Genomic DNA, 21,401 nt, shown 5'->3' with positions numbered 1-21,401 from the left:
TCTATCATTGACAGTCCCTCTAGGTTGTGGGCTGCTTGCCTGTGTTCCTGAGAAGCATCTACGGTACCAGTCTATAGAGTGTGTTTTCTTTAGTGAATTACCGGTATGTTTACCGGTAATAAACTTGCACTGTTTTATGTATATGTTTGATTACATACAGCCTTGTGACAGTTTTCCTGCATGTCATAAGCATTTGAATATAAATTAAAATGTTAAAATCAAATCTGATATTGTTTTACCTTTTATTTGGTGTGTGGAAGGTGTGCAGAAGAGGGGGTAGTCTTATACGGCGAGTATATAACAAACTCTGTATTTTGAGTGGAAATGTTAGGGGGTCGTCTTATACGCCCAGTCGTCTTATATGCCGGCAAATACGGTAATTCTTTATCTAGGGTAGTTAAATTCCTAAGCAGGTGTCTAAAAGTGCTAGTTAACAAAATTCTTCATAGAGCTTTCTGGAAACAACTTTACATATGGAGGAAGCATCTTTTATTACTGGTGATTCTTAGCTACTTTCCCCTCAGCAATTCACAGCACACCTGCCCAGGACATTGTCATTGAAGAACTCAGAACTCACAGGTCACTCATTGTGGGCTAAAGCACTGATTCTTAGTCTTTTAAAACTGATACCCCTTAATTGGATAAATATAAAATTATCACATAGCTTCTTCCCAACCTTCCTTATCCCACTAAAAAAATCACTCTCAACTATCTACTCAGCTTATCTACTTGATCATACAATAATATTTCAAATTAAAATGTCCAACACTGAGCTTCCTCATCTCAACTAATATGAAGTCCATCCTTACAGAAGTCAAAAGGGCCCAAAATCCTTGAGTCACATCTTTGGTCTCTTTCATTTTCTCATACCCTACCACCTAACCCATCCAAAAAAATGTTGCTTCTACCTTTCAAAAAGATTCAGAATTCCACCACCTCTATTTTAAAAAAACTGTTACCTGAGGAAAAGGAACACATTGGCAACCATTAGGGGTACCAACTAGACTGAAATACTCTATCATCTAGGCTCTCAGATCACTCAGAAGTTCATACAAGAAGGAGATCCGTGGTGGTCAAGATCAGAAAGAGAACCATGAGGGAGTGATTCTGTATGGAACACCTCTCTCAGGGAATCAAGTGATTTGATGGAAAATACCTAGGAAATCAATGATAGAACTGACACTGGAACTCATCCTCTTTCCATGTATCCTATGTGGTAGCACCTGCATGTGCAGGTTCTTAAATGCAAACGATAGCAAAACATCGATGTGTAAGATAATAAAATACTAGATTTCCTAGTGGATAAATAACTACCTAAAAGTTTTACTTTTTGATGTAAAACAATCAGCACTATCTGTCCTTACTCATTATTACTAAATATCAGTCCACTCTAAAATTTTTGATGTAACATGGAGGTGACATATTACATTAGGAAACCATAGTAACATGTATGCTATTTGAAATTATTTCAACTGTTAAAGGTTAGATTTTAGTTCTGTTCAAAGGTCAGACCTGAAAATAACAATTCTGAAATGTGTGGAAAATGATCATTTCTCCTCACATTTTGGATGGTGCCACTGAAATCCAGACGGCAATAGGATGTCTTTCTTATCCTCTCCCCCTGGTGGTCAGAGTGGAGAGAGGACACTAGCCCCATAACTTCTCTTACTCTTAATTTATAAATAAATAAATACATACATAAATAAATAAATATTATCTATCTCAAAGTATTTTTGAAATTTTTCAAAATTAATGATTAAAAAAACACACCAATTAGCACAGTAAAGTAAAGCTAAGAAAGACTTCCCGAGAGGCAAGTATCAGTGTCATTTTTCCCATTTCAACTTTTAAAATTTGGAATGAGTAATTCAACTAAGTATTAATTATGAGTTAATTGCCAACAACCCTTCCTGGGGTTCACATACCACTTTTATTTACAAATAATGTCCCATCTCTCCTCTCCTGGAAACTTGCATCTGGTGTAAGGCAGACATACACTAAATGCCCATGCTCACTGAATAATACTAGGTTTCATTAACATAATGACTACTACTAATAGTTACTAACATTTATTTAACAATATGTACCCGACACGGCACTAATCACTTTACATGCATGACTGCACTACAGGGCAAGCTAATCCAATTAATTAATTGTTAACTTAATTCTATAGATAAAATCTATAGCATAAAGAGGTTAAGTCTCAAAGCTAGGTAAGAAGTCCAGTCTCATAGTTAGTAAACAAATTGAGGCAGCCTACAATGTATCAGGGACCCATCCATTCTAAAACACAAATCCAGAAAGAGGAGAGAAGACAATAAGTAAGTACACAAGTGAACAATATAATTTTAGATAGTAAATAGGTTCTGGAAAAAAACACAGGATGATTTGGCCAAAGTAACGAGGCAATGTTGAAAAATGTTTAAGAACATGGACTCTACCACCAAGTTTGAAGTCCAGCTCTATTATTATGGGCTGTTATTTAGTTATTTAGCTTCTTCCTGTGTTACACTGTCTATAAAAAATAACACCTAATTCATATAACAGTTATGAGGTTTAAATGAGTTTATACATAAAATGCCTAAAACAGTGTATGAAGCATAGTGTTAAGTATTTGCTTAAATACTTATTTCTTCTTAATATTAAAGATATTAAATTCAAGACATTAAATATTTATAATAATTATAAGTTAAATTTAATATTGAAAACATTATGAAAATTATTTAAACATTTGCTTAAATACTATTGCTTATTAATATTATTACTATTGCTCTTTTTGCATCGTTATTATAATTATCATTATATTGAAGGAACCTGGGAAAGCGTCTATGAGGAAGTACATCTGAGTCAAAACCCAAGTGACACTCAGTTACATAAAAATTTGAACACAGAGATTCTAGGCAGCAAGAGCCAAAGTACAAAAGCCCCAGAGCCAGAACCCCTAGCAAAGACAGCCCATGTGAGCCAGGATAGGTTTTCAAAAGGTTAGGTTAAAGAGCTAGTTAGGAGCGAGGTTACAATGAACTTCATTGGCCACAGTAAGGAGTTGGACTTTATTCTAAGTTCAGTGAGAAGCCATCTAGCATCTTAAGCACGATAATGACATGCTTTGATTTACATTTTATAAATATCTGGTTGCCATGGAAAGATTGAAGAATAGCTTCCACAGAATATCAATCTCACCACTTCCATTAATCATTATTTTTTAAAATCTTAGTTGTTTTCCTAGGGGAAAATAATTCTCTGGCTAAATTTTTGAAATAATTTTAGTCTTCTTAAAGTGTTCTTAAAAGCATAGCCAGTATAAAGGACTTAAATAAGAATATGTGTATTCTTTCATATAGTTCTACACACATTCATTTTGAACATAATTACATGAAATACACACATGTACAATAATTTATGATTCTAAAAGTCATATTAATTATATAGAGAGAGTTTTAAAATAATACCTCTTTGAAGAAAAGTAGTTGAATAGTTCACTTGCTTTCAATTAGATATAAACAGAAGATATCCTTTAGGCCCCACTTCTCCTATTTCTGTCCACCAGTCATTAGCTCCTACCCCCCCAAGAAAGGAAGTGTTGCAAATCTGATTGGATGGAACCAGGGATGTTTGACTACTGGGTGTGGTTCCTTTCCTAATCTTCCCTTTACCCCTAGGCTTATTTCTTCATACCCCTCTTCTCTACGTTCACTTTGATTTGAATAGATTGATATCCCACTTAGACCACACTGTTCAATTTAATCTTCCCAGATAACCTTGAGCCAAACAAAGTCTCTAGCTTCAGAGCTAGATGGCATATATTGATGAGTTGCTACCACTCTGTGGAGAGAGGTAAATAGTAGTATTTACCCCTATTATTTTATCATAATATCATTATAACATCATCTTTAATATCTAATGCCTAGAAGGCCATTGATGTATTCAGAAAGAATATTATACCCACACTCTGACAAAAATCATAAAGCCCTACATTGCCTCAGATGTAGGTGATCAAAGAACCCAGCACAATTTGTACAAAGGATTCCTCTTAATGAATCTAACTCATAAAGGCTTTAGTTAAGTTGAGAAATATAGTGAACTGCTTTACCTGGATGGCCAGTTCCCTCATTCTTGACCTCTGCGGTTCCCACAGAAGAGGTGGGTGGACTAACAGGAGGGCTGGAAGGGAAGCTTGTACACCCTGTAGACGTGTTGATTTCGAAATACTCTTGGTTATGATTCATGCGGTGAAAATCCAGAGAAGACACAATAGAGGTTCGTTGTTTAGGCTAAAATAAATGAGCATGATGACAGCATTAATATGACCATGTTCATCTTTAGCCCCATCTCCCCATCAGTTTAATCTAAGTGACGATTTTTTTTTCAGTTAAACTGTCTGGATTTATACTTAAAATATAACTGTGCTTTACAGAAGGACACTAAATAATCCCTTAATAAATTAAATAATGAAAAATATTTAATGAAAAACTACAATGGCATAGTTGATTAAATCATTTAGACTCTTTGTTAGGTTTCTCCAGAAGTATGTAAAAATGATCAATTTGGAAAGTTGCAATTATAAGTCACCTTTCAATCAACTAACATTTATGAAACATCTGGCATTTGCCAGACCCTGAGGTTATAGAATCTAACAATAAAAGGGAGCTCATGACATTGAAGCATTATTAGGGCAATTCTATTTTTTTAAAATTCTTTATATAGGCCAAGGAATGGTGGCATTAGATATTGTCCCCAAGTACCATATGCTGAAATTCTATCATCAGAATTAATTGAAGTCATAGAGAGCATTTTCCAGGATCCAAGAATCTGCTTGATATTTGTGGTAAACTTTGATTTTATTTTTTAAGGGTTTTAATTAATCCCCATATAGCAAGAAAAGTCAATTTAAAATAAAAGTTAAAATCATGGAGTAATGACACCTATAATCTATACTGTTTGTCAGTAATGGATTATTCCCAATAGCAGTTTTCTATTTTTCCCCTTAGTTTTAATTATGCTCACTCTTTTTCCCTGCCAGCAGAGCTTCTAACGTAGTCCTTCAAAAAAAAAGATTGCAGTCTTTTTGGCTCTCAGAATTGTGTGCATTTCCCAAGAATCAATTCAAGTATTTTTACTTTTTATTCTTCTCACTCATATTACTGAAATAGTAAAGATCTCACAATAACTAACAAGAGGTTAACTTCAATCTCTTTACAATAAGTTTATTTCCCCAAAGTTACTTTTGGTTTGTCAATGTTTCCATTGCCCTCAAATACCTATTAATTTAATCACTATATTTCAAAGATTGTTTTCTTGCATAATATTTCAGCTACCCTCTCTTCCAGATCCTGGTTTTTAAAGTAGATATCATTTAGTCTATAATCTAAACTAAATGATACTGAAAATATCTGTGTTTTACAGGTTATTTTTTTTTACATAAAGGGTACAAATGATCACAATATGATTTATTCTTTCACCATTGCAATATTTTAATGAAAGAGGTTGAGAGGCATAAATATTGTTATACAAGAAACTGCAAGTCATTTATTATTATGCCACATCAACTCAGTAATGGAATTCTAATGAGTACCCACAGGACTCAGATGCTTTTAAAGTATGAAAGACCAGGGTTCAATGTCAGTCATGGTTTCCATGAAATGTCTGTCCTTGAAGCTGCTGAATCTCAGTTTCACATTCAGTGTTCTTTCCTCTAGACTGTATAACAGCAATTAAATGTCATAAACTACGGGCAGCTCTCAATGGAGCAGCCCACACCTTTGCCCCAACGCACATTTTCCTGTCTTTCTCTTTCTCCTAAGCTCTGAACCCATTTCTTCCACAGCTCACTTTTTCTACCTCTGTGACTTTCTAAATAAACTTTCTCTTACAGAAAACAAAGTCATGAACTATGACACTAGCTGTAATAAAAACACAGCCATGCCCATTATCTTGGTCTTGTTTTATTGTGTTGTGTTATGTTGTGTTTTTGTTTCACTTTGTAAACAGGCCATAAACCAAATTTTTATAATTTTCCTTGTCATAAACTTTATAAAGGTCAAGCTAACTGATGCATAGGACTTCTTTATGTTTAAAGGTTTCTTAAATAAATGTTTTTGAACCCGGACCACTCAAAGTTCTATTTATATACAAACACAATTTGTTATGCATAAAAGAATAAAAGAAACAGGATATATATATATATATTTGCTACATGAATTCATTCTACAGATATCTGCTGAGTGACTAAATTGCAGATGCCATGGTAAGTACTGTGACAGGAACAGATAAGAAAGACATTGTCTCTTTGGTCCAGGTGATGATAAACTTTTGTTGGAGAAGGAATGGTGCATGAGGGAAGAGGCAAGCCACCCAAGAATTATGCTTCAGTATAATAGAGTGAAAAGGACTATGACAAGTGGAGGAAAAGAATATAAAGGGAACCCAAAGGTGTGTCTCTAACTTAGGGAGGGAATCAGGAAAGACCTCCATGAGCAGGTGATTGGTGGCTGAGTTGAATTCTGATGAAACAGAGGTGGGAAACATGTGGTAGGCAGACAAAAGAGGATGGGGAGAAGGGAAATACAAATTATAAATAGTCGGGGTGGCTATAGTGCAGAGTACGTGAAGGTAGTGGTGGGTTCAAGACGTGGGATATTGTAAGTTGCAGGGGCCAAATCATAAAGGGCTCTAAATGCCATGCCAATGAGTTTGGTCTTTAATGTGAACATTTTAAAAAAAAACACTGAATGATTTTCAAGCAAGGTTTTGATAGCTGAGTTTGCATTTTAATAAACTTACTTTAGCAATTTAGAGAATAGATTGGTCAGGGTTGGACTTGAGGAAGGAAAACTAATTAGGAGGATGTTATAGAATTCCAGCCATGACATAACAAGATCCTAAGTAAAGCAATGGCAACAGGGTTAGAGATAGCAGATGTTTTTAGGAGATGCTAATGAGGTTAGCTTTTTAGTCTTGACATCTGATTGTATGGGAAGATTGATTTTTAAGGGAGGAGTCTAGGGTGGCTCACAGATTTCTCGCTTGGGTAAATACCAGAAGATAAGTTCTTTAATGGGAAACACAAATGTATATATTCCTACACAGGAACATGAAGGATGTATGCTTGTGTGCTCTCAGGACTCAGTGTAGACTGTCTAATGCATGGTCATGCAAATCTACATTTTACTTTCCCTTTTCCCTTTCTTTCTTTGAGCAGAGTGCTATGATCTCACTGCAGCATAACTTCAAATAAGATATCTGGAGAAAGGGAGATAAGCTAATAGAAATTGAAGGGAAGGAACCATTGATCAGTGATCAGCTGACCCCATGCTTATTTACCTCTTCAGAACTGTCCATCAGCTATTACCCAGTCTGAAGAACAAAGAGAGGAGAGTTATTGCCCAAAGCTCTTTGAGCATCTGAGGTAATAAAAAGGAAGAATCATATGGATCAGCAAACTACGGCCTCTGGCCCACATCTGGCCTGCCTCATGTTGCTGAAAATCAAGTTTTACTGGAACATATCTATGCCCATTCATTTACTTTAAGTTTAGACAGAAGTCACATTATCTGCAACACCTGAAATATTTACTGCCTGGTCCTATAGAGAAAACATTGGCCAACCCCTGTTCTAAGAGACCATTTTAGTGCTCAACAAAACTATAAACATAGGTTCCTTGTTATTTCCAAGCCTTATGTGCACTTAGGTTGGTGATAGGTAACTAATTCTGACCAATAGACTGTCTGTAGAAGTGAGCCTTCTCCAGCCCTCTCTTACTCTGCAGATGATGTAGTTCCAAGATGAAGGAGGGTCATTCAATCCACATTGGACCTTCTAAGAAGTTGAGGTAAAACCTCCTTTATGTTAAACCACTGCAATTCTGGGTTCGTCTGTCGTGTCAGCTAGCACTACTTAGCCTAACTAGCACAGGATCAGTGGATCAGAGAGGTTAAATTATTTACTCAAGATCACATAAGTAGCAAGCAGAAGGGCTTCAAAGAAAAGGAAAGGCCATGTGTTCACATCTTGACATAAGTAAATGGTGCCTCAAAACACAAAACACAATGGCAGGATTAAAGAAATATCTGTGTGGAGAAATGAAATAATAGTAATGGGAGAAAGAACAAAGAGAACTAGTAGCATTATTAAAAATGGAGATGGGCCTGGAATACTTGTTTTGATTTTAATACATTCACTTAAAAAAAACCTATCCTGATGGAACCCTACCAAGCTATTCAGTATAAGAAAGAAAAGTGTTTTCACGAAAACATTAAAATTACAAATGGAATTTGCCAAGTTTCAATTTGTAAAATGAGTTGCACTTGTGTTCATTGTAACTTCTCCTCTAAAACATCTCCCTCCCTTGCCTGTGGTCCAGCGCTCATCTCTCCCTACTTTCCCAAGGACTTGCTCCCACACATATTTACTTAACCAGAATCAGCAAACTACAGATCTGACTATTTTTTAATGATTGGGGAGGAGGGGCAAAGGAAAAATAATATTAATGGCAGGTGAAAATTACATGAAATTCAAATTTCAGTGTCCATAAATAATGTTTTATTGGAACATATACATGCCCATTCATTATATCTGGTGTATGGCTGCTTTCATACTATCACAGCAGAGCTGAGCAGTTACAGCAGAGGCTCTATGACCCACAAAGCCTGAACTACTTTATTCTCTGGTCCTTTACAGGAAAAGTGGGTCACCCCTGTGATAGGGTGATTAGGAAATGTCTCTGAGGAGCTGAAATTGAACAGATACACAAATGAAAGAGTCGGGACCAGCTCCATACAGTTGTTGGAACCAGGGCAACGTGAAGATGTGGGGCCCCTTGTTCCAAAAGCAGATATAAAACCAAGCTTTCCTTTCTTCCATGGTCTCTTTCTAAGAGTAGGTGGCAATGCCTTAACCGTATGCGTGTTGTTAGGCCCGAGAGCCTCTTCCATCCTTGTCAAGGGGAGTGCTAACCTTCTCTCCTTTCATACAACACCATGGTCTCTTTCTAGATCTGTCATGTGGTCTTAGTTGCTACTTAATGTCTCATTCCCTTGGGCACTGGGACACTCACAGGATGAGAGCAGACTCTCACAGGCACCCACAGGCTCTGTCCTGCAACTTAGCATGTGCACCCCATCTCTATCCTCCCCATGTTCAGGGTCTCACTGCTAAGAACACGCCTGATAAGGTGAGGAGATGGTGGGAGGTGAACCACAGATGAGCCATGGCTCCAAGCCCCAGCACAGGCTCCATGTTCACACAGGCTTCACTTAGAAAACAAATTAGAGGTAAAAATCATTCAGAAATTTAGACAGTTGACCGGGAGCATTAAACCCCAAGCATGAGGCCCGTCTGAGAGTGATGCCCATTCAGACTGCACTGGTCCCACATCCATGAAGCCAGTGCCATCTTAGGTTATTACCTTAAAAAGAGTAATGTGCGAATTTAATGGTGTCACATACAGAACGGCATGCATTTCCTACCCTTACTTTGGGTTCTCTTAATCAGAACCAATTACCATAGAATCTCTTTACATTCGGTAAAGATGTAAATGAACTGATATATTCTGATACAACCTTAATAATTTCATGGCATTTCTGCAACTGAGACAGATATGATTCATTTATGAGTAAAATAAGAACACCCAACCCCTAATGAGGGTAAGATCTAGGCAATGTGTGCATTTACTTTCAAGTGTTTTCTGGATTGGAATGTAACTTTCAAATATCCACTTGTATGTTTCCTCCGTTATTTTCAAATTACTTAAACTAATGGACATTTTTAAATCCACTTACTTGGATTTAAAATCATTTGAATTCACTTAATTTCATTATAAAGGGACCTCATCAACCTCCTAATAAAATGTCAAGTAGGACTAGAGGGACATTCTCGTGTCAGTACAAAGACAAAGTGGTGCTAGAAAAAGTCAATGGTGGTATTAAATTATTCAAGCAAAACTCAAGTTCAGAATGACTTCCAAGGGAAGATGGCTGAAAGTCAAAAAATTAGCAAGTGACATCCATAAACATACGTAGAAATGATAGACTTTCCATCCAAACACTGGACCATTGATAAATTATGTCAAGTCAATGGTAATAAATTAGATCCTTTCTTAAATACTTTCCAAACCTGAGATGGAGGTGGCATTGTAAAAAATGGGAAGCTAGACCAGTAGTATTTTCTTTTAGAATTTTTATCAACCTAGAATATTTTGTGTATCTGGTATATGGTAAAAAATTCAATTCTAATTATTTTTCCCCAAAATGATAGCCTACTAGCTAATACCGTCATATATTCGCTGATCTGAAATGCTACTTTATTACACTAAATTTCCAAATATGACTGGCTTTACATTGCTGGACTCTACTACATTCCCATTGATCTACTTGTCTATTCCTGTGCTAATACCACACTCTCTCAATTACTGTTGTGACTTCTCCTACTTCTAGAACTTTTAGTAAATGGCTTTTGGATTTCTTTGACCCTTCCTTTTTTTTATATATTGGGAGTATTCTATAATTTGGTATTCTAAACCACTCCCATTAATTTGTTCAGAAAAGTACTAGTGACCATCAGCCATGTTTCAGACACTATTGTAGGCTCTGGAGCTACATCAGTTAAAAAATAAGATAAGGCACGAAACTTTTAGGCATTTTTTTTATGACTTTAGGTGTAATGATCCTATTTTTTTTTTGTATAACTTACAAAGTGTTCCCCCAATAAGTCTAGCCTCCACCTGACTTCATACGTAGTTATTACAACATTATTGATTATATTTCCTATGCTGTACTTTACATCCCCATGACAATATATCATTAGTCTAATGATCCTATTCTTAATTTTTAAAAAATTCCATTTTAAAAAATAGCCTCTTCTTAATTTTATGAATTCAAGAACTTCTCAAATCTTCCCGAGGATAGTGATTATAATATTTTTCTTGCATTAACTCTGTTTTCTCAGAGGTTATGTACTTTTTCATTGGCCTTGGTTTCTCTCTTTTCAGTTGAACTTCTTTCAGAAGTTCCCAAATGCCTCTGATAGTTCCACTCTGGTTTTCATCACTGCTATGGACTTATTCTTATTTGTATACATATTTTACCATTTTAATAGCATTTCAGGAGAGAGAAGATGTAAACAGTTGGAATCAGTTCGCCATCTTGAGCTAGAATTCTCCTATTTCTCTGTCTTAATCACTCTTAAACCTATATAGAGAGGGAGGGAATCTAGACTACTCAGTAGGGGTAAATATTATTAAACTTTTATTCACATGTCATACAAATGGAAAATAATATTTTCTTCTTTTCAGTAAAAGGGAAAAAAGCCTTAATATGGAATACAGTTTTTTGTGTGTGTTTGTTTTTATTTTGGTCACGAATATAATAGTTGATATGATTAAGGCTTATTTTGAAGATATGGAACTTCTTATCGTCAGGTATACAAAATACCATTCCTTTGCTATATAGATTATGGACAAACATAGACAGGCAAAAGTGGGTGTGAGCAAATATCAAGTACCCAAGAGGGGGTAACACACTTCTAGGAACTTAAAATTTGTTATCTCATTTAAGCCTATAAGATTGGTACTGAAAGTAGCTATTCTTTCCATTTTGCAGTGAACTTGAGATTTAGAGATAGTCTCACAGTTAACAAATGGGAGAGCTGAAACTAAAACCCAGTTATATGGAATTTTAAATTGCATCCCCCTTATACCCTCACCCCCTGGACACCACACTATAGATAAAGCAAAAAGAAGCAACATAAAGTACAGGTAGAACAAGAGCCTAATAGCTCTTGAGTTTCTCATATTTATATCAATGGGCAATTTTCCTACTCTCCAGTCTACTGACAGCACTGATTTTTTTTAAATCATTGTTTTAAAGGGTACTGAAGAAAATACAGGTAGGTGGAACACAGGAACAAATGAAATCTAATTCAACTGTGTATTAAGCCCTACAGTTATTCAGTGTTGAAAGGCAGAAATTTTTAAAATCTTTATATTTTATGCTTTTCTCTATTAATTCATTTCATTTTTATATAGAGATACTTGGCTATGGATTAACATATAGTCTCATCTTCTATTGAAAGAAACAAATTATAAAACTGTTAATACATCTGTAGTATTTAACATACATAAGTATGAGTCTAAAATTTTTAAAATGAAAAATATGTAATATGTTTCTTCATATGAGTGAGTTTCTTCATACAAGTTATTCAAACCTGAATTGGAAATACTATATATATAGAGAGAGAGAGACATGAATGGGTATTAGAAGTTTGGGGGTTTATTCTAATTTTATTCAATAAAAGTGTTGTTGCTGTGGACTGAATATAGATATTAAAAACCTGAGAGTGTTTTTTTACCTCCAAATCATGAAGTTGATTCTCAGAGAAGCTTCTCCCAGCATTAAAACAGTCATGACTTTCTTGCAAAAAAAACATTTTTTTGAACTAGGTATTCAAATATTCAAATATCTGTTTTTCCAGAGTCACTGTACCATTTCACTTTCCACAAGGAATGTATGTGTTTCTCCATATACTTGCCAGCATTTGGTGGTGTCACTATTTTTTATTTTAGTCATTCTGATAGATGTAGTGATGGCTCATTGGGGTTTTAATTTGCATTTCTCTAATTGTTCGTGATGTTGAACATCTTTTCATGTGCTTATTTGCCATTTGTATATCCTCTGTAGGTAAATGTCTCTTTGTGTCTTTGGCCCATTTTCTAATTGGATTGCTTGTTTTTTATATGACTGTTTAGTTTTGAGTATTCTTTATATATTTTAGAAACTTACTCTGCACGTGTGTGGTGCACAAATGTTTTCTCCAGTCTCCACTTGTCTTTTCATCACTTAACAGTTTTTCATGAAGCAATCATTTTTAATTTTGAGAAAGCACAATTTGTCAATTTGTCCTTTTACGGATAATGTTTTTGTTTTATAGTATAAGAGCACTTTACCTAGCTCTAGATCCAAAAAAGTATCTCCTATCATTTTTTTCTAAAAGTTTTCTAATTCTACATTTCCCATTTAAGTCAGTTATCCCTTTGTGTTAATTTTTGTTTAAGGTGTGAGACTTAGGACAGATATTGGCCTATGGATGCCCAATTGCTCCAACACCATTTGTCGAAAAGGCTATCTTTTCTCCATTGAATTGCTTTGACACCTCTGTCAAATATCAGTTGGGCATATTTGTGTAGGTCTATTTCTGGGTTCTCTTTTCTGTTCCATTGTGCCCATCCCTTTGCTAATAGAGTATTGAATACTGTAACTATAAAATAAATCTTAACATTGGGCAGACCAGTTCCTCCCAGTTTATTCTTTTTTTTTTAATATATTTTATTGATTTTTTACAGAGAGGAAGGGAGAGAGATAGAGAGTTAGAAACATCGATGAAAGAGAAACATCAATCAGCCGCCTCCTGCACATCTCCCACTGGGGATGTGCCCGCAACCCAGGTACATGCCCCTGACCGGAACGGAACCCGGGACCCCTCAGTCCGCAGGCCGACGCTCTATCCACCGAGCCAAACCGGTTTTGGCCCAGTTTATTCTTGTTTCCAAAATTGTTTTAGTTATCCCAATTCCTTTATATTTCTATGTAAATTCTAGAATAATCTTGTATATATCTTTAAACAATGTTGCTGAGATTTTGAGAGAAAGTACATTAAATTTGTATATCAATTGGGGGAGAATTTACATCTTTACTATTGAGTCTTCTAATCCATAAACACTCTCTATATACTTATTTGCATTTTTTATATCTTTCACCACTATTTTGTACTTTTGTACACAAATCCTATACATGTTTTGGTAGATTTTTCTTTGCTTTGTATGTTGACTATAAATTATATTGTATTTTTAATTCCAGTGTCCACATGATTATTGCTAATTTATAGAAATGCAATTGATTTTTTAAATGTTTATTTTTCATCCTGTGACCTTGTTGAATTAACTTATTAGTAGAAGATTTTTTGTAGATTCATTGAGATTTCCTACCTAGACAATTATGTCATTTGCAAATGGAACAGTTTTATTTATTACTTTCCAATCCACATGCCTTATGCCTTTTATTTCCTCTTTTCATTGCACAGCCAGAACTTCAGTGCTATGTTAAATAACAATGATGTGTGAGTGAACATCTTTATTTTGTTTCTATTCTGAGGAGAAGCATTCAAATTTTCACCATTAAATATTAGCTATAGAATTTTTATAGATGATCTTGATCAAGTTGAGGAACTTCTCCATTGTTTCTATTTTTCTGAGATTTTTTTTTTAAATCATGAATGGCCCTAGCTGGTCTTGCTCAGTGGATAGAGCATCGATCGGCCTGTGGACTGAAGGGTCCCAGGTTCAATTCCAGTAGGGAGCATGTAGAAGGCAGCTGATCAATGATTCTCTCTCTCCCGCTCTCTTCCTCTCTGAAATCAATAAAAATACATTTAAAAATCATGAATGGATCTTGAATTTTGTTGATGGCTTTTTCTGCTTCAATTGATCTGCTTCAATAATCATGTGGCTTTCTTCATTAAGTTTCAACCAGTCTTATATCCCTGGAATCAACTCCACTTGGTCATGGTATATAATGCTTTTTATATCTTGCTGAATTCTACTTACTAATAGATTAAGAAATTTTGTGTCTATATTTATGAGGGATACTGCTCTGTGGTATTTGCTTTTTGTGTTATTGGGCATTTTTAGTATTTTTGTTTTGCTTTGTACTGTCTGATTTTGGTATTAGGGAGATACTAGCTTCATAAATGAATTGCAAAGTTCCTCCCTTGTTTCAGGAAAAAAAAAATGTTTAAAATTGAACTTAATCTTCCTTAAGCCCTGACCAGTGTTTCTAAGCGATTAAAGCATAGGCCTGTGCAGTTGGGGGTTGCAGGTTCCATGCCCACCACAGGTCAGGGTGCGTGAGGGAGGCAATCAATTACATCAGTGTCTCTCTTTCCTCTCTCTATTTCTGTCTTTCCCTCTCTCCCATCCCTTCCACTCTCAAAAAAAATCAATGAAAAAAATATCTTCACTCCTTGGGTGAAGATTAAAAAAAAAATCTTCCTCAAATATCTGTTATAATTCTCCAGCAAAACCAACTTGTTTTTCTTGAAAGATTTATAAATTACGAATTCAATTTCCTTAATACCTATAGGACTATTCATGTTATCTTTTTCATATTGGGTGAATTGTGCTAGTTTGTTATTCATTTAAGCTAAATTGTCAAATTTATATGGGTAGAGTGGTTTACAATATTCCTTCATTGACCTTTTAGTGACTATAGAGTCTGTAGTAATATTCCCTGTTTCATTCCTGATATAGGCAATTTGTGTCTTTCTCTCTTTTTTCAATTTCTGCTTAAGAACAGCAGGAGGTAATTGTATAATGATTTATAGAAGGTATGTTTTGAGCAGCCAAAGCAGGAAGCATATGCTACTGTGTACATGAGAGCAAAGAATTTTTTTACAAATAAATGTGCAGTATGCATTGCTTTTTAACCTACCAAAAGTCATTCTGCTTTCCAATTCTTACTTTACATCATTACTAATAATACCTCTCATTAAATTCATGCTGTGCCGGGCATCCTACAATATACTTTTCATGCAAATACAACCACTGCAAAAGTGAATATTATTTACCACATTTTACAGATTAGGAAATTGAGACTTCTCAAAGGATACTCAGTAACTTTCAAAGACAGTTTTACAGTTTAGCCCTCTCAACACTTCAAAGCAATGCATACACTTTCCATTGCACTATGCTCTATTTTTCTCTACAATTACCCCAAATGTCTTCCTATATAATAAAAATAATGGTACCCCCTTTTTTGGTTTAGTAAGTAAGAAAATTACAGTTTAAAAGATCATTTTATCCAAAGTACAGGGTGGGCAAAAGTAGTTTTACAGTAGTTCATATGGAAAATAATACAATAATTAATATGTAGTGACATAAGAATAAACTCTGTTTCATGTATTCACAACTGTACACCTATGTTTGCCCACCCCTGTATATGTAAAAGCAATTGTGATGAGGGTTACTACCAAGAAATAAATAAATAGTAGATAGAAAAAAGAGGTTAAGGTTCAAACCAGAAAGATGTGTCAGTACAAATACTTATATGGATGAATTTAAGATGATATGAAGTTTTAAGAATAAGTAAAGGGTGTCCCAAAATTCACGCAAAATTTGAATTTGTGTGAGCATTAACAACAACAACAACAACAACAAATAAAAGCCTAATTTTACTTGGTTTATTGAATCAGATTCTAATATCTGTTGCCCTTTGATTTCAATTCCTTCAATTTGATAAGCATTACCAAGTACCAATTATGGCCCAGGCGCAGGGACAATGAAGACCAATGAAGACCACGGCTTTGCATATGTGCCAGCAAAGCTGTGGAGGCCATTTACCCGATGTGCTAATCCATACATAACCCTATACTGTATACTTTATGAATCAATTAAAAAATTACAATTTTTAATTATAAACCTGTGTTTTCTATTAAAATTACTTCTTGCGTGAATTTTGGGACACCCTTTACAATACATAGGAATTCCTTTGGAATAAAACACTATCATGTCATGGAAATTTATGTCATATTAGAAGCCCGGTGCATGATATTCATGCGGGGGGCGGGGTGGTGTCCCTCAGCCTAGCTTGTGCCCAAATGGAGGGACATTCTATAAAGTAACTGACCTGTTATCTTCAAATGCGTCATGGTTTTAAAGTCTAGAAAAGATTGAGGAATAGTTCCAGGTCAAATGAGATGAGAACTAGACATACTGTATGGTTCTGGATGGGATCTTATTGCCATAAAACATTATTATGACAACTGGTGATATTTGAATCGGGTTATAGGATTCAATGCTAGTAACATGCCAAAGTTCAATATCTGATTTTGTTTTCTGGTTAAGGATACATGTCCACGTTCGTAAGCAATAACATGCCAAAGTATTTGGAGCTGATGGGATCAGCAATTTACAAATAATTCCAGGCAAAAAGGTCTTTATATTGTTTTCTAATTTTGCTGTAACTTTTTGATTGTTTCAAAATAATAATATTAAAACATGAAAATTACTGTGAGAAATGTAGAAGATAAGTTAGAGCAGATGAGAGTGCCAGCAAGGGAGCCATTATAGAAGCTATTTCAATAATCAAGTCAAGAGCAGGTGAATTAAAACGTTTGCAGTGGGAACAAAGAAAAGAGGAAAGCTTTGGCAGATACTAAGGAAACAGAATTGAGATGGTTTGGTTTGCTATTTACAAGTAGCTAGGGAGAGAAGAAAAGGGAAGGCTCTAGGGCAACTCAAATTTCTGGTTTGGAAAACCGATTAGATGGTAGTACCATTAATATAATGAAAACAGAGATGTTTTTGGAGTAAGTAAGCTGATGTCATGGCAAATAAGTATGGTGAGCTTTATTATCCAAACACGCTAGGCTACTTGACCAAATAAAACATACTTTATTATCATGTTAAGCTGAATTTGTCCTCTCTGGCCTCATGTTTCCACAAGAAAGGTAATTCCATCAGAGTAACATTCTTGGCCTATTCTCCCTTCACTCATATCTCCCCATGGAGTGAGAATTGCTCAGCTGCAAAATGTCTTTGGGGAAAGAAGTAAGCATTCCAGGCTCTGCCCCTTCTGGGTTTCTCCTCTACAGAGCCAACGTGTCAGCATAATCTATACATCCCTGCTCTCCTGTATCAAAACCACCTTGTAGATGGCTGTGATGTGTGTTTAATTCCAGGGCAAAGTTACAGCAAGCACATTTAGCTACATATCCAGAATAATATTGTCCAATCAGTTCTACAGTAAAAATAAAAATTATGACATTTTATTTTAATTTGTCTAACTCCTGTATCATATCTCTTAACTGGTTCTGAATCTGGGAAAGAAAGTAAAACAGCGCAGTTAATTTGTATACCAAACTCAAACAATGATGTCAACATTTTTATTCCTCACAGTGACTAATATAGTGCTTGAAACAAACTTATTGAATTGAATTCAATCAATGTAAAATATAATGATGCTAACATAATACTGTATTATAGTGAAAAATATAGGTCCTTCTAATTACTTGTTTTTCAGTTTTAGGGATTTAACACCATTGATTTAAAACTTGTTTTTCAACAGGGTACAGTATACTTATTTTACTTTTCTTCAGACATAAAATAGAAATTATAATGGCTCTATTATCTGATATGATTGCTCAGAGAATTAAGTAAGTAATGTATAGATACCATTCTGTAACAGACTAAATGAATGACACAGATTTATTGCTTACTCATCATGTCCCCTTCTCAACAGTGTAAATTTGTGCAGAATGAGTGGAAAAATCAAACCAGAATGGAACTGCTGGGGTCAGCTATAAAGAAGCATATCAAGTGACCTATATCATGTTTCCCAAATTGTGTGTTGTGGATCACTAGTTGTGAAAAATAATAATGGGTTTCCAAGGGTGGAACTGGGGGAAGGCTATGAAAAATCCTTCAGTGCAGAAAAGTGTTTAACCCTGTAATTCCCTAATACATTTGACCACTGGAACATTTTTGACTCCAGAAACACCACTCAGAATGAGTACTTCACAGATATTGAGACATTCTGATTGAGGGGAAGACGGTAGAATATGTGGTTGGGACTTCTTGATTTATTAGAATACCCTATGGTGAATTTGGCACAGCATTAAGTAAAAAATCTATAAAAGCCTTGCTCATTCTATTGTGCTCCCTGGACAGTGTATATACCACTTTATCTATCTAATTTCTATTCAAATATAAAGCTCCATTTGTGTACCCTCTTCCTAGAATTGCCTTCCCTGGCTTTTACCCAACCATCCTCTGTTAATTAAAATTATACTTATTGAGCACCGATTATGTACTAGGTGCTGTTCTAGGATTGAGCATATAATAAACATAACAGTACATTGTTCTTATTCTTATAGAACATCCATTCGAGTGGGAAAGGTATTGACCAACACATAAATGCTAAATCAGGTTTAAAATATGTTACAGAGGAAAACTAGCTAAAGGAGCTAGAACGTGAAGTTGCGGCTACTTTATATTCAGTGGTCAGAGAAGGCCTCCTCATAGTGGCATCTGAATATGACCTGAAGGAAGAAAGATAATGAGCCACATAAGTCAGTGGGAGAAGGGCATTCCAGACAAGTCCATGATGAGTATCAAAAACATAAGGCAGGGACTGTCTGACCTATCTGAGGCAGTGTAGAAAAGATGGCGTGGCTGGAGTAAAGTGAGCTACGTGGAGGCTGACAGGAGATCGATTAAGAGGTTAAAGAGAGAGTCAAATTACATAAGGTGATGTATGATTTTAGTCTGAGTGAGATGGGAAGACATTGGAAGTTTAGCAGATGAATCACATGATCTGATTTATGTAAGTCCACCTGCCAATTTGTAAAAGAATAATAAGGGCACAACAGTCATTGCCAGGAAACAGAGTGAGAGGCTTTTTCAAAAGTCCAGGCAAGAGCATTAATGGTTTATATGATAGCGGCAGAGGAGAGATGGTCAGAGGGTCCTGATTCAAGATATATTTTGAAAAGAAAACTAGAGGAACAATTGTCAAACATTTTTTAAAATCTCAGGACCATTTCATATCCTTAAAAATTACTGGAAACACTAAAGAGTTTTCATACAGGGGGGTAATATCTTTAACTATTTAGTATATTAAAAATTAAAACTGAGATACTTTTAAAAACATAGGAATCCAAATGCACATTTCATTAGCCATCAGAGCTATGATGTCATTGCATATCATCGCGCAACAATGGAAAACTCCATCAAGCACTTGTACAAATAAAAGTGGAAAGGAAAACATATGTTTGTATTATTATGAAAACAGTTTTGACCTCACAGACCTCCTGAAAGGGTCTTTGAGACTGCCAAGGGGTCTTGAACCATAGTTGAGAATTGTCGGCCCTAAAAGGTTTTCTGATGGACCAGATGTGACAGTGTGAGAAGAAGAAAAGAATCAAGAATGGGATCAATTTCTTTACCCTGTGCTGCCCTGAACTGAAATGCAAAGTTTAGTGCCACACATGTTAAGCTTAAAATGCTTTTTAGACATTTATTTGAGATTTAGGGTAGCTGGCTACATATGAGCCTGAGTTCAGGGAAGTGGTCGGGGCTGGAGATAGAAATTTAGGAGTCATCGGCATATAGACAGCATTTAAAGGCCTGGAACTGGATGAGAATACACAGGGAATGAATGTAGATTGAGAGAAATCTCACAATAATCCCTGGGATTATTCATTCAATCAATGAATTCCATCAGTGAAAATCTAAATGTTATCTCTTTAGAACACAGTCTCCCGCAGTCGATTAAAGGTTCTTTGAGGTCATTTTTATATGTAAATATTATTTTATGATGCCCAGCATCCAATAAGCACTCAACTCTGTTTACTAAATAAATAAGCAAATAAAGTAACAATGTGCTCTGTGGTACATTCATAGCTAAATTCCAGAATTTTAGAACAGGCAAGAGTAGGAAGTTGAAGTGATCAACTTCAGATGCATATATTAGGTCTACTATTCATCACGCAGTCAAACAGGTTCCCATGAATTGAGAGGCAGAGGTAACTACTGCAGGCCTTTAACTTTACCCAGTGCAAGTCAATAACAAGGGATGAGATTAGGTTTCAAATTCTAATCCGCATTGAAGACATTTAAGACAATAATGCCAGCGCTAGTTTCTAGATATTTTATTTTTTAAGGAAATTTTTCCCAGAGAAATTTCCATGTATGCATTCTTATTCAGACTGCCTATAAATGCTCTAGGGAGAAAGACATGCCAAAGAATGGAACCCACCGAGATTTTTATGTATGCGGAATAAAAAACCTGAATAACCACATAAAAGAAAACAAAACCATTTAATAAAGTCTGTTAATAAAGTCTGCTGCTGTAAAGGGCATTGTGGGCACAAAATTCAGAGAATCAGATTTTATGCTTAGAAAAGGAGATGAATTTTTTTTTTACATGTAGAAAGGGTCAGCAATAAATCATTCCCCATTTGCAATGTGGGTAAATACAGCCAGAGTTTCATCAAAAGAAATGAGGATGAATAATATTCTACTGGCATATGATTGGCATGGCATCTATAAAGAATGATGGTGATTTTATTCATTAACTAGAGGCCTGGTGCACAAAAATTTGTGCACTCAGCGGGACCCCTCAACCTGGCCTGTGCCTCTCGCAGTCTGGGATCCCTTGGGGGATGACCACCTGCTGGTTTAGGCCTGCTGGTTTAGGCCCACTCCCTGGGGGATTGGGCCTAAGCTGGCAGTCAGACATCACACTGGCAGCCTGGGAGTCCTTGGGGGATGCCCACTTGCCAGCGGGGAGAAGGCCTAAGCTGCAGTCGGACATCCTTAGTGCTGCTGAGGAGGCAGGAGAGGCACCTACCAT

At 35.7% G+C, this 21,401-nt stretch overlaps 1 protein-coding gene across 1 annotated transcript in view; it reads right to left on the bottom strand.

The window, feature by feature from the left end:
- LOC102759493 (ankyrin repeat and sterile alpha motif domain-containing protein 1B) overlaps positions 1–21,401 on the bottom strand; it is a 553,884-nt gene that overhangs the window by 276,597 nt on the left and 255,886 nt on the right. The window contains exon 12 of the mRNA XM_015567586.1: positions 4,094–4,274. Coding sequence (XP_015423072.1) covers positions 4,094–4,274 — 181 coding nt within the window. The remainder of the gene's footprint in view (positions 1–4,093; positions 4,275–21,401) is intronic.

This window comes from Myotis davidii, unplaced genomic scaffold (assembly GCF_000327345.1).
Source record: "Myotis davidii unplaced genomic scaffold, ASM32734v1 scaffold120, whole genome shotgun sequence".
Classification (NCBI taxonomy): domain Eukaryota; kingdom Metazoa; phylum Chordata; class Mammalia; order Chiroptera; family Vespertilionidae; genus Myotis; species Myotis davidii.
The sequence above is the reverse complement of the archived record's forward strand: the minus strand, read 5'-3'. Positions and strand labels throughout refer to the sequence as shown.